General features: G+C 27.4%; 1 protein-coding gene across 1 annotated transcript in view; it reads left to right on the forward strand.

Annotated features, from left to right (window-relative positions):
• Positions 1-15,147, forward strand: part of fus (epithelial splicing regulatory protein fusilli) — a 71,716-nt gene that overhangs the window by 35,030 nt on the left and 21,539 nt on the right. The window contains exon 4 of the mRNA XM_089223943.1: positions 11,994-12,222. Within this exon, the coding sequence (XP_089080069.1) occupies positions 11,994-12,222 (229 nt within the window). The remainder of the gene's footprint in view (positions 1-11,993; positions 12,223-15,147) is intronic.

The raw sequence follows: 15,147 nt of genomic DNA on the forward strand, positions 1-15,147 counted from the left end.
AAACTTTCGAAATAACCATTATAGTGACTTCTGCTTCCAGCCAATAATTATCAATTCATAACACATGTATATAAGGTGCGTTTACGATTTATATAATTAGAAATAATTTTTGAGTTCTATCGGAAGTGTTTAATGGTTACTATAATGTGCGATCTTATAAAATTTTCAAATTATTATTTATCTTGTCCATAATAGGTTTTCTTTTGGTATAGTGACCAACCTCATCTAAATCCACGCCTATACTCTGCATATTGTAAGCTTTCGTTTTCAATTTCGACAATAATGTGATAACAATATTATTATTTTCCAAGAAAAAGGTCGACTGTCTTTAGCAGTTAACTCTAATGATATTACTATCAACCGGTTTAGCTTATGATCGAAAGTAGTAGTTGTAGTAGTGGTAGTATATAGTGATGTGTATACGAATATAATATAATAGATATAAAACTGTATATACGTATGCCGGAATTATACATATACCCGGTAATACTGGTATATACCGCTCACAATCCGGTACTTGTAGCTTACTTGCACCGTTAAACTGGTTTTGCCTATATTGATCTACTTGTCGGTGAAATAGAATTTCATATCAATCGAATGGCTCTCTCAGACTCAAGGATTTATTTGATAAAACTTTTATTAAAAAATACAATGATATAATAATGTAATAAATTATTGACCTATTGCCATCCGTGAAATGTTTTTTAAACATATTGTATAGGTATATAATATTATATATTGTAATGCAATTCAGTAAAATACGATGTACCTATTATATACAATTTACTTCTAGAATATAATATTGTATGAAAGTACACAAAACATACAGATACAGTTTATATATCAATATATATCATACTTAAACCACCAAGTACCAAACTCTAAGCGAAACCCGTTATTTGATCATACTACATAGGTATATAATTTTTAAATGAAAGATGTCGCAAACCGCCGAGAGTAAATCAGTTACCCGTTGGATAAACTAGGACATATCGCCCTTGGGTGTATGCAATTGACTTGAGAATCTAAACGAATTATTAGTCTTTAGATTTAAATCTCAGTGTTTTTAATTTTTGATATCTCACTGTTCGTCGTCTCAAAATTATTTCAACAGTCAAAAACTACTTTTGTATAGACATCTATACTCGTATATTTTTTATGTTTATACGTAGGTACATGATATTTGTGACGTTAAATATAATAATATACTGCAGTGTACTATGTAGTGTAGTAACGTCTTTAATGTATTATTCTACGTTTAATTTTTGGATTAAATTTACAATAGGTTGTTAAACACTTTTCTTTAATAGTTAGATATCCACTTGGATTGTTTATTTAGTTTTCTTGGTAGATATTGATAATCGAATTGACACTACGTCAACACTTGGCACTCTGTTGCTGCAATACCGCAACGCAACTTTTCACAACTTACTTCGATGTGGCCTGGTCAAACACCTTCTAAATATTGTACTGTCCATGCCTATATTAAATTTATGTATAATATACTGGTTGGCCCATCGTGTTTTAAAAAAAAAAAAAGCTTAAGAAGACGCTAAACCCACATGTGTTGTCTCCGCGGTCTTACAAGTGCGTAACAGCAAATTTAACTGCAAATCACGTGTAGCTCCGTTTGATTAAAATTTAGAGTGAGTTGACCTCTTATATAAGTTAAAGGTAACATTGTTATGGAGGGCTTCTCATAGGCTTTTTATTATATTTTAATTTTAAAGCGAATTATGAGTACCTATTTTAAAATTGTAAATTGTTTATATATTTTAGAATACTCATATAACTCGCTTTAAAATTAAAATATAATAAAAAGCCTACGATAAGCCCTCCATAACAATGTTACCTTTATTTTATATAGAGGTCAGCTCACTCTAAATTTTAAATTGACGGAGTAGCTAAGCGTGTTCTGCTAAGCGTAAAATTTGCTGTTACGCACTTATAAGACGGAGACAACACATGTAGGTGTAGCGTTCTCTTAAAACGAGGAAACTCACTATACTTAGTGCCCCATCCCTACCATTTTATAAATAAACCTAATCTAACCTACTCTCATCGTCGAGGATACAGCTAGATACTTTACGTAAATTTTTTAGTGGTATAATTTTCATTTCGATTCCATTTGTTCTGTATATAATTTATTTATTGTTATTATGTTGTTATATTTATTATAATGTATAAAAATACCCTATTGTTATATTGTATATAGTGCACTCCTATTGGCCGTCGTCATCATCATTATCATCTGCACCATTCGTCACAACGGTTTCGGTTGATCAAAATGTTTAGGTTTTCAGGAAAAATTATCAAATTTATTTATTTATTTACTCCTGCTCCTTGGTGGTATAATGACGAGTCACGAGTAGGTTGGCAAAGAAGCCAGTGCACAAAGTGCCCTAATAAAAGCGGCAAGTACAGTTTAACGATTTTGTTCCAGTTGTCGGTCGAGGACTCCGATTCGAAATGTTTTATACATTATGTATATTATATAGTATAAAGTATTAGTATTGTTTACGGTCCAAGTTCCGTTATAACGATACAATAAAAAAAATCACTAGCAGTACCTAGTCATTCTTAAAACATAATTTACAGAAATATCGAGTAGGTAATAATGGTAAATTGAAGATTAAGAACGAAACATTTATCCTCTTAATGTAGTGTTATTTTTCAACTTATTAAAACAAAAGTGATATAATTTATAAAATACAAATTTGGATTTAATAAGTCAATATTGGTCCCTACGAAAATACGCTGTATGCAGACGTTTATTGGTTTCCGTTATAAATGTTATTATTAATTACTGAAGAATGTAGATCATGTGGTATACTCCAAAATAGTTAAGGTATTTAAGTCCAAGTTATTGTTTATTATCGATCAAAATTCGATTCCTAAACCTTATCTTGTTTAAAAATACGCCTTGACTGATTATTCTATGTGTTTCAATCATCAATTGATTTGCATATAAATGAATTAAAGCTTCGAGCTAATGAAAACTTAATTTATTTAGAAGATTTTAAATTTTTACTAGAATTTGGTGAGAAAATCAGTTGATTGAAAAATATTTTATTATTGGTACCTATGAAAATACCTCAATAACGCGCGCTAAAGGACAACCTTCCCCAATGTTGAATTGCCTTAGTAATATTATATTTATTTTATATGCCATTCTTAATAATTTAATGCAAAAATTTCAAATTATAATGTAGAAAAAAGGTCTGTTTATGTGTTAAAAGAGTTTACAACCATTTACGGTCATCATTAGCCAGCGAAAAATTATCAGCTCTATAAATTATTATGTATTAAAGATAAATTTGTAAGGAAATTGGATAAATCTAGTTTATTGAATCTTTAAAACTTATAGCTATAAAAAAATGAACGTTTGTTTAAGATTTATAACTTGAAGATCATTATTATTAGTATTTATTACTAAATACTTTTTTAATAGGAGTGTATAATAATAAAATATTTCTATGCACTATTAACATGCATCAACTTTCATTATATATATATAGCTAAAATTATTATAGGTATTAAAAATGAAAAGGTGTTTAAAAAAATGTATAAATCATATTTTGTTTAGTTAAAAATGTGTTATATGATTTAAATTTAATAATACTCATTGTTTATTTATAGTATCAAATTATGATATGAATAACGTAGTGTTTCGATTTTCCAACATTAAGTATAGTTTTTACAAGCAGCAGATAGTGAGCGGTTTCAGTGGAGGTTTAAATGTAAAACTTTAGTTTTCCTATATGTAAATGATGCCAAATGTCTTGTTGATTAGGAGCACCAAGTGTGATTGTTCCAGGGTACCAATAATGTTTAGCGTCTCATTGTATGTTAAACATATATTTTATTATTTTAGATTAAATGTAGATCTAAAATATACATTAAAAACCATAACATACTACCTGATATCTTTCATTTATGAAGAAAATCTAAGAGTCTTAAATATGTATTTCTTAATGAATAATCATGACAACGAAAACCTTGCTATAAATCTATCAAAAACAATAACAAAACTTGTATACAGCATAAAAATATGTTTTTGTCAAAAAAATTCCAAAGCTTATAATTAAATAATTTTCCATAGAATTATTTATGTTTTCTATTTTTTTAAGTACCCCCTTGTTTTATATCATTATATATAACATTACTATGTACTGAACCAAATATTTTTAATACTAATATCGTCTATGCCAATTTTGTCAAGCATCCTAGGCATTTCAAAAGAATAATATAATGCCTTTATGGCAGTTAGTATTGTTATGTTGCAGTATTGTTACTATTATATGATAGTTTCGAATTGTTTAACTGGTTTAGATTTCATGGGTAATATCGCCAAAAATATAGAACAAACAGTAGGATTTCCACACATTTAAAACCAAGAAAGGACATTTAAGATAGGTAGATCATAACCTAATGTAATATTGTCCTCTTTTACATAATAGTTTTACATAACACCTATTGCACATTGTATGTTGTTATACAAATAATTAAAAATGAGTCTTGTTATCCACACAAGTTAAGCCATTTCACGATCAAACCTGTCTCTGTAAAATTCTTGTCTTGTTTAAAGTTAAAAAAAAATTAGATTAACAGTTGACAATTATAGGTTTACGTAAATTCATAAATAAACAGGTATATCAACTAAATAAAAATCTTGAACTTTAAATTAAATATGTTCGCATGTTTGTGTTTTGATTTTAAATTAACATTATGTCTTACTCAATACTTAAAAAAAATAGACATTCATCGCTTTTGCAATAGGCTAAATATTATATTATTTGCTGTACATTGTGGGGAGAATAGATGGACAATCCTTGGTCAATGAGTTATACCGGTCACAGATGATTTTAAAAAAACTATTATATTTCGAGGCATATATTATATACATTATGTCAAATTCCATTTTAATTTAATATATCACGAAAATTATAAAAATGTATTACACCTGGCTATACATTTACAAGCACAACACCCAGATCATCCTTTTGTATAACACTGATAATCCTTATGATGACGATGGGTACATGTAGCTAATACTTTTTCATAACTACAATATTTTCTATTATTTTATTATTTAATCCAATAATATTGTCACTCTAACTATTATAGAACACATTTTTTATCAAATTGTAAATATTATATATGTTCAAATAAATGATAAAATTATTAATCTTATAATAACATTTTGGACATAAAAATTTTTAAAAAAAAGAATGATAATTAATTACCTAGCAAAAATTCCTAATGAATTTATAAACTATATGTTCATTTTTGTTAATAACAATAAGATGGTTAGTTCCATAAAAAAAAGTAAATTATACATTTTTTTAGAACTGTTGGTGTTCAGCTCGAACACCTGTTTGAACTTCCTGCAGCCTGTAATTATAATACATTAAGGATTTTTTAAAGAAGAGAACTCCGATTTTTTAAATCCCTGAACGATTTGCATATTGAAATTTTAATGTGGGAACCGTTACGGAACAACGATTCAACCTTCCCTATTTCATATGTGTTGTAGGTAGTTAGAGGGTTGTATAATACATATTAGTGTATAACATATGTATACGTATATTCATATACATATTATACAATATCTGCGATGTATTTATGTGTGACGTATAAGTGAAATGACGCCAAAACCTTTCGCGGTTTTTTTTTCATCATAAGACTTCACGAGTCATGACAGCAACATACATTATATTCATAGGTACAGTGAAAGGTAGGCCTATGTGTATTTTAGATTGTACGAAATAGAACTAAGGACCAACGCACATATACGTAAATTGTACCTTCGAGGCTTCGAAATACTAATAAAAAAAAAAAAAAAATGTATCCTATTCAAAAAAAACGTGAGCTGTGTAAGAAAATATTTATAACGTCGGTTTTCTCGTTTGGTACATCCGTCGAAATACGTCATATGTTGTGTAATAGTGTATAATATAATATATCCGTCTTATATTTTGGTAATTTGACCGGAAATAATTTAGCCTTTGTATGTTACAATTACTTATTAGTATCGTCTACTTATTACGGTGTACTGTGGTATATAATTGAACTCGACTTAGGTTAGGTTAGAATATTGTATCAAATTCAAATAATGTATTCTGTATGTAGCGACAAAATTTAACTTATTGACCCCGGGAGACTTAAACGCAAATCCTAGTACCTATAGTGTTTTATTGTTCTTTTATGCATGTCATTAGTTTTGCGTATTGCATATCATATATTATGTTCTGTATAATCTTAAATGCTTTTTTTCGAAATTAATTCCTATATATTATTCCGTGTCGTGTTCAAACACTATAAACAGTTTATGATTAATACATAATTTCAATACGTAATGCATCGATCAATTTTATTAAATTATCGGATAATTGAAAATTTATCAATGGTTGTCCAAATATTATTATGTTTGATTTATGCATTTGCACTGTGACAAATTAAAAAAAAAATTCCTAGAAACTATCAATATAGTATAAAATACTACCTACCTATATAGTACGTGTACCTATTATCTTAATTTTTTTTTTTAAATTAAGAGTAATAAAAACTTCGACAGCAGAGGTCATTAGCTTATAAAAGTTTCACATTGTACAAATTATGTTTGATAGCTTGGACGTATTTTTACATGGTTATATGCATAGAAAATATTTACAATAATAGTTTATAATAGATTGGATAGATCAGTGGCATGGAAAAAATTGAATATTACATCAGTGTTGGTCACTCCAAGCGCTTTTCGAATGTTGTTGGGGTGGTTTAATATGCTTCGTTCAATTAAGTTTTAAATTGTTCGGCATAAAAGAAATCATTTTCTTCGTAAATGTCTTCGTACAAATTTTTAAACACTTTCTGCTGGCACCTAACCGGAAGGTCATTGTACCAATTTACGGCCTCTCCACTAGCTATTGTGTCGATGTGAATTCGTAATTCGGTTGGGCCAACGCAGTTTTTGGACTATTTATATTATATATGTTATAACTTGTAACATCCTTGGTCCTCGGTCTGGTTCATACGTTTGTATAAACTCATAATTTCATAATGGTGCATACACTTTAAATTATGAGCTTTAAATATACGATTTTAATAACTAGATATTGAAAATACGATTTTCAAAAAGAAATGCATACTTCTGTGACCCTCCTTTAACGAAAATGAAGTGAAATGTGTAAATAAATTATGATACCTAATTGTGTATTGATATAGAAACCTGAACCTTGCTATCCTTGACAGTCAAACATATATTTATTTAATATTGAGTAAAAACTGAGCGGTATCTCAGGTATCTGTATATTTTAGTTTTCATATATTATTGCAATTTGTACCTATGATTTAGTTTTGTAAAAATTCTATTTTGTCATTCTCGTATAATTATAGGTACGTATATATTCAAATAATACATTAAATTTGCGTTTTCTGTTACTTAAAAGTGTACTGCGAACTATATACTTTCGTGATTAAAACCGTACAATTTAAAATTACAATATTCAAACATTAGACTGATTGTTGATATTCGTAATTTAAAAAAAAAACAACCTGTTGATGATTTAGATCATTATTAAAAATATAAAAATAGTTATAATTATTAAATGCTTGAGTATAGCCTATAGGCAAAAAACAAATTACATTAAAACGTGTCAAATTGTATGCAGTGCCGCAGTGAATCACTTTGAGTACTTATTCAAGTGCAACGTGTCCTCGATCTAGAAATATAGTTTTTTTTTATAATAATAACAAAACAGTATCATGAAGTATGTAATATGTATAATATATAATATAGTGGCCACTATATATATATATACGCTCGATATCGTGTATTGTCCGGGATTGGTTTACCTTTCGCTTTTCAGTCCTTGATTTCGGCTCTATACCGATGAGGAGATGACAGGTCACGTAAGACCGCATTTTGGTGGACATATTATAGGTACGTGTACGCATGTATTTGGATGTCTGTTCAAATGGCTGCAACCGGCCCATAAATGGACGGTAGTACGTCATCGTTTAGAACTTTGAAAATCGAAAAAGTTATTTAACATGTGCTGCATTCATAATTATTTAAAACTTGTATATTTTATGATTGTTGTATATTGTTAAATATTATTATGGTCAATAATAATGCAGTGCATATATATGTGCTTTAATTTTGATAAGTATATTTTATTTTAGTTTTTAGTAATAAAAATAAGTCTTAAGTAGAAAAAAGTGTATTCTTTAATTCTTTATAAATTGATAACAAATCTCAATATAAAACCGGTCAAGGTGCATAATAATCAATTTTTGCCGATATATTAATAAAGAACCATTCTCTTTATATACGGCGAGTTGCTAGCATTGATAATACAACACACACACACACACACACACACACGTAGTATTTTTCTTTTGGACTAAAGAAGACAATAATAAGGAGCCAACTAAAATATTACTCATAAATCGCATTACTGTCGTTATAATATTTCAACAGTCGACAATAGTTAATATACGCGTATTACGCGTAGATGGCGGATTGGTGGGCGAGGTGGTTTTCTTTCTCCGCTTGCACCAGCCTTTTTTATAACAGACGTATAATATATAATATACTACCACTGCTACTATTACTAATAATAATATATAATACTGCTGTGCAGTGGGGTTCAATGGCCGGTCTGTGCCATTGAAAAGAGGAGTATTATATAGTTGTATTAACGATTGTGAGATAGACTGCGCAAAAACGTCAGAGCCCATTGATTCCTACTCAGCTTGTCTTGTTGTTGTCGTTGCTATTATTATTATATATAAATATATATACTGTATTATTGTGTGGACCAGTTATCTATATATTTTTTCACTTGGATAATTTTTCCACGTTTTGATTTACCGTCTGCTGTCTGCAGATCAGTGATCGCAATCGACAACGTTGCATATTCATTCGTCCGATCAAAATCATCTGGAAACCGTAAAATGAAACCTACTCTTAGTTTTTGAAAATCCCGCGTCATCACGCTTGCTCTCAAACGTTTCCCACATGTACGACTAAGTGACATAAACATTGTCCAGCTCGTCCTTATTTAGACAATATATATATATATATATATCGAATTATCGTATTAATTGATTTTCTTGAATTTTTCATCGAGGTATTTTATTTTTGGGTTGTTTAAAATGGGCATGTGATGCATATTTTATGAATTTTGAGACTATGATTTTCCCTTATTAGAAAAATAAATCCCCAGAGTGGAAAATAATTGATTTAAAAAGTATGTAGATACCTACAACCTAAATAATAGTTAATAATAAATTTGATTCTTATTGCAGGTATTAAATATCAAAAAATATATTAATCAATAAAAAAAACATTATTAATACAGCTTAAAAATACTGATCTAACGTTTTAACTTTTGAATAAAGTGTAAGAGGACGTGGAATATTTAAAAAATATCATTATTTTAATATAGATTTAAAATCCATAATATGTTTTTTTGCTATTAAGAAATTGTGCGATAGTTTGTGTGTTTTTATGATAATAAACTTCAAACTGTCAGAAAAACTCATAAAAAAATACTCACATTTTTTTTATTAGATTTCGTGAAGTTTGGTGGATTTTATTAATCATTCATCTATTGTTTGTGCAATATATGATAGCCATCTATAATTGAGCATTTACTTTTTTATTCGGGTTAATCTAAGTGCGAAGATTTGACAAAGAGATTATTGTGTGGACAGAATTATTTTTATACATAATAAAGAGAATAAATATTACCGTACTAATGTTATACGACATTTCACCGAGTCACATTTTGTATTAACGACAACGGGAAAAAGCAAATATTTTATCCGTTTTAAAAATGCAACCAATACAGGACAACAAAAAACTCTTAAATTTCAAATTTCAAATCTCAAATATATGTATTATATTTGTACATTAATCTGAAAATTCTGAATAAAAACGTTTATTACGATTGCTATACCACATTTATAAAAGTAAAATGGAATAAATTATGTTTGAATAAAATCAAAACAAGTTAATAATGTCAAGTCGAAAATTGTGTTTCTAGCATAGTCATACTTAGAATTGTATGTTGGGGGTTTTTGAATGGGGTGCTGGTTTTTTTGAGTGAAGGTAATAATTTTGACCAAAAAATTAAATATTCTGTTGGCAACTATCATTTTTACCGTTTATAGGTGAGTGAAATTATTTTTACTTGTGTAAAATAAAAAATCTGGCGACTTTGTTTCGACCGTTTTAAAAAATAGAATTCATCCATATTTTATATGAATTTGTTTAATTAAATGCAAAATATTTATTAATGTTAACTGTATATTACGTATATTAAAATGATACTATATGTTTTTAAAGTCAAGATTTCATCATTAATTAGTATTTATTGTGAATTTTGTATGTAACTTTATTTTTAAATTGACAATGTACGCGTTACTAAATAATATTACAATATAATAATGGTATATTACATGATCCGTTATTTAATAGGATAAATAATTTTAAAAAATTGAATACATTCTACAATTTAGTATAGTTTTAATTTATACTGAATTGTATTACAAAGATATATGTGACATAAAGTATTAATTATTACTTTATTTTATTGTTTATAGTTTGTATTTAATCGTATTAATTAAAATGCTGATAGGTATAACATGAAATTCAACTATCTATTTTAGATTTTGTGTGGAGTGACAAAAATGTGATATTTAATTTTTTATTGCAACACGAGTTTTACAAAAATGTACATTGCAATAGACAATGAATATATACTAAATATAATACGAACGTTAATACGTAAAAATAATTAAGCTTATAGAATTGATGGACCTTTATTTGGTATAGTCGTCAATATTCTAATAAGTGATGTTTGATGTTTTAAATAATATTGGTGTTGCATATTGCAGGTAGTGAAAACCAGTAAACGTGGCAAGCATTAATAAGTTAAACTTTAAAGTTAATTTGTAACTTGTGTTAATAGTTAAGGAGAATTATCAATAAGACGTCCCAAAAAAGTTAAATTAACTTCAAGCCTTATTCTGTCAGATAACGTATTAAGGCCAAGACGCCAAGACGGTGCATAAATAGATAACTACCTATTGGTTTTATAATAAAGTGCATGTTTTTTTCTGACTCCTTCTGCGGCGTTAAAAATTGTTCGATTTTAAATTTTGGGGTAGAAAGTTTGATTTAATTGGTACTTTGATAGTGTAGGGGAGGGGGTCAAAAGCAAAAATATCCAGTACTTGATAAAAATACTCGAGGATAACAAAAAAAAAAGATCAGGAAATCTACAATTTTTACACAAAACCGGCCAAATTCAACCTAATTGATTTTGTTTTTTGGTGTTACCTAAAAATTAATAATCGCAGATACTTAACAGTTTCATAAAATGTTCATAATAGTATTTTCTACTTTTGATAACATTTTCTAAATATTTTGTCTCTTTTTGAGATATTTACCATAGATATTTTACATTTTCAATATTTTTATAATATAGTTCTTTTCTATAAACGTCAATAAAAAACTGACCGCTTTCTCTAGTTATTACAGTCTTATCTTTTTAAAAACGTGTGCTTTAATATTAGATTTATAATTTATATTGAATCTATTGAAGTCATATGAATACATAGGATTACATTTAACTACAAGCACATGAGTGAATGTCATATACATATAATGTTCAGTACTTGGACTATTGTCATTATGTTACCTAACATATTTTTTCTATCAAATAAGCCTGTACAAGCTGCAGTTAGTAACAATAAATACAAAATTAAGTTATCATTAATATTAAGTATGTTATAAAAATATTTTCTTCACAAATATTGTATATTATATTATTATTGGATTTATTTATAAATATTATAATAGTCACAATTTAGAATTTTAAAATATGCATAATACTTATTTTCTATCAAAATATTAATACACGCACCAATCCCAAATTGTTTGATTATTTTTTTCTAACTATATGTTTATTTTATTTTTCTAGTTCGACACCTACGTTAAGTCACTGAATATCGAACCTCAAACACCTATGTTTCGAATAGTAACAGATGGACAGCTTCCAATCCGTCAGTGTTTGCACCGGGAATCATCCATTAAAGATATCGAACTGCCCGAATACTACAACGTATTTCATGACCTACGGAAAGACTTCTCCAAATTTTACAATGCACCCCAAGACCAAACTTTTAACTCAATTACAGATCTGGTTAACTGTATCCTTTTATGTTATGTATATAAAAAAAAAAAAACTTTAACGAATTCTTCTAGTTTAATATCGGTAAGTCGTTACAGCCAGTGACAGTGCGTACACAATGTTTAGATAGCGTATAATCAATGGTATAATATTATACGAAACGAGTTTTACTTGTTTAAGACGTTTCAGTAGGCCTAAATTGGATAGCCACATACTTTTATAGATAGTCAAAAACAGGACATTTTTTTCTAGAAGCCTGATGATTACCTATTAAAGTATTGTATTTCCTTGTTTTATTTTTAAATAAACTGACCTATTAATTTAACATTGAATTTAAAAAAAAATGTAACTAATAATTAAAAGATAGCATTGGAAAATAAATTGAAATAAAATAAATAATCTTGTTAATTAGGAAACAAAATCAATCGTATACCTACCTATGTACATTAATTTTCGAGGATATTTTATGTATTAAAATTTTTCTACTTTTTCAATAGTTTATATGATGTCATTTTTGTTGTGGTTGTGAAGGTACTGAACTAATATATTTTGCTGATAGAATTTGTTATCGTTGAACGGCGTCAATGCGGCAACACTTATTACACTTTTTACTTTAGCGTTCATTTATAAATATTTTCAGTTAGAATCTAGTCTACTAGATAACTGATATCACACAATTATCACATTAACGTTTAACTTTCAACATTTATGTTCTTGACAATTATTACATATTTTATCTTTCGCGTGATAGAAACATTATATGTTATACGGAGTTCCTGCATAGACAAAATATATGCATGACTGTGTGTTAATCAGGGGCTTCCACATTTTCCTTGCTTACGATATTCTCATAAACCATAGGTACACTTAACTATTTTAATAGTTAACTATTTTAATTTTAAATTTTATTTTCATTTCCATTTTTTAATTTATGCTGATAAAACTCTTTTAGCATTTAATATTTATTTTTCACTAAATACGGTATAATTACTGTAATTATGGTATGTGAACAGTTTTTTGAACCCGTGGAATCCCGTTTTAAATATCCGATTAATGTGTACATCTAAAAAGGCCCGTTAAGTTTTTGAGCCAGAAATTTTATGATTGACACTTTGGGAAAAAATTCGGGATTTAAAAAATTTTGATAATTTTCGAAGGGTTGTGGGAATGGAAACGTTTTAGAGAATACAACAATATTTAAAACACATATATATAAAAATTAGTTCCTTAAAAATTTTAATTTTAATGATATTTTAGTATATTATTTATTATAACAGAACAAGTAAAAATCAAATAAATGTTTGCTCTTATGTTTTATATGTATTATGTAATTTTTTGATTGGTAGTAACTACCACCACAATTCTAGATCTCTGTAATGACTACGACCGTTGTGATATGCACCATGTGGATTTTATAAGTAGTAACAGTTATCAATAATTAATTGCAAATTTTTATCTCATCTCTCGTTTAAAAAAATTATATAAAATATTAATATCTTACACATACCTAGTTTTCATGTACTGATAAATCTTTCATTTGTTTCACAATCTCATTTTTTTTTTACTATTATAATTATTATCATTTAAAGAGAAAAGATAAGATTTTCATTGATGAAATTGATATATATATATATATTTAGATATCTACATCAATACATTATTTATAATTGTCATTCCATTGTTTTGAATTATTTTTCAAAAATATTTAATATATAGTTTATTTTATTGCTGAATATGCATCATTGTGATGCCGATATGGCCTCATTTTTATTATATTATTTTTATTTTTTAATTTATTTAATTCATCAACTATTAGCACTCGTGTAGGTATAACAAATACGAATAATGCTCCATTTATTTAATTTTCTATTTTGAAATCAAAAATATAAAATAAGGTTACATCGTCAAAACCACCACATTCAACATTCTCTCTCAGACTTTCATCTGATAACTTAAGGTAATAAAATATTATGAACTGTGTACCAGCTAACGGATGATAAATTCTATGTAAGTTTATTTTATTATAAAACAGCGTTGAACCATTTACAAATACATACAATAGTTGAAACTATAACATATGTTAATGTATTTAGAATTTTTTAAATCCTAAAAAAACTAATCATGAATCGATCATCATAATCGATATGACTTATATCGATTATTTCAATGGTCAACGTTCATATTATTATCATGCTTCTAGAGTTCTGCTGACACATCTCAATATCTACCATAAAAATTATATGGAAAACGGATTAAATTGTAGGATAAAATATTAATATCACTTATAACTGATTTCAATTTTCATCTCGATATTTGTTAACTTATAAGTATCAATAAAATTGATAGAAATATGATTAATTTATGTTTTATTGTTATTAACAAATATTTCTATTTATGTAAGAGCGGCCAGCAAAAGTTTCTACTATAATTAGTTGGAATAGTGAAGATTTTAATGAAAAAGCTTTATTTTAATATTCGATTTAATAAAGGAAAAAACAAAAGTTTGATTTTTTAAATCCTGAGCGGAGCAATGAATGTATACATATTGATTTTACAACGATGTGTGTTTTTATTTATTTTTTGTGTCTATGTAAAAGGCAAGTAGTCGAAATAATGCGATTTTAAATTTATAGTACTACCTTCAATAGATTTTCTGGTGGGAAAGTGAATTTATATAGTTAGTGTATTGTAAAGGTCAAAGTTTAAAATTTTGAATAGTTAGAAATTCATAGAAATTTATTTATTTAAATCTAAGATTTAAAAATTCAATGCAAGATATTTTTTATAAGTTTGTCTACTTTTTTCAAATAAAAAAATGTCTACCGGAAAGTCAATTTAAATTTTATGAGCGTTTGAATTTCAAATTTTTAGAACCGTGAATATTCCCTCAATTTCTCTAGTACCGATATTCTTATTTTGTTATTATTCAAAAACGAGCATTTGT

The sequence above is a fragment of the Diuraphis noxia genome, unplaced genomic scaffold (assembly GCF_037042655.1).
Source record: "Diuraphis noxia isolate RWA-SAM2 unplaced genomic scaffold, SU_Dnox_SAM2 contig0003, whole genome shotgun sequence".
Lineage (NCBI taxonomy): Eukaryota > Metazoa > Arthropoda > Insecta > Hemiptera > Aphididae > Diuraphis > Diuraphis noxia.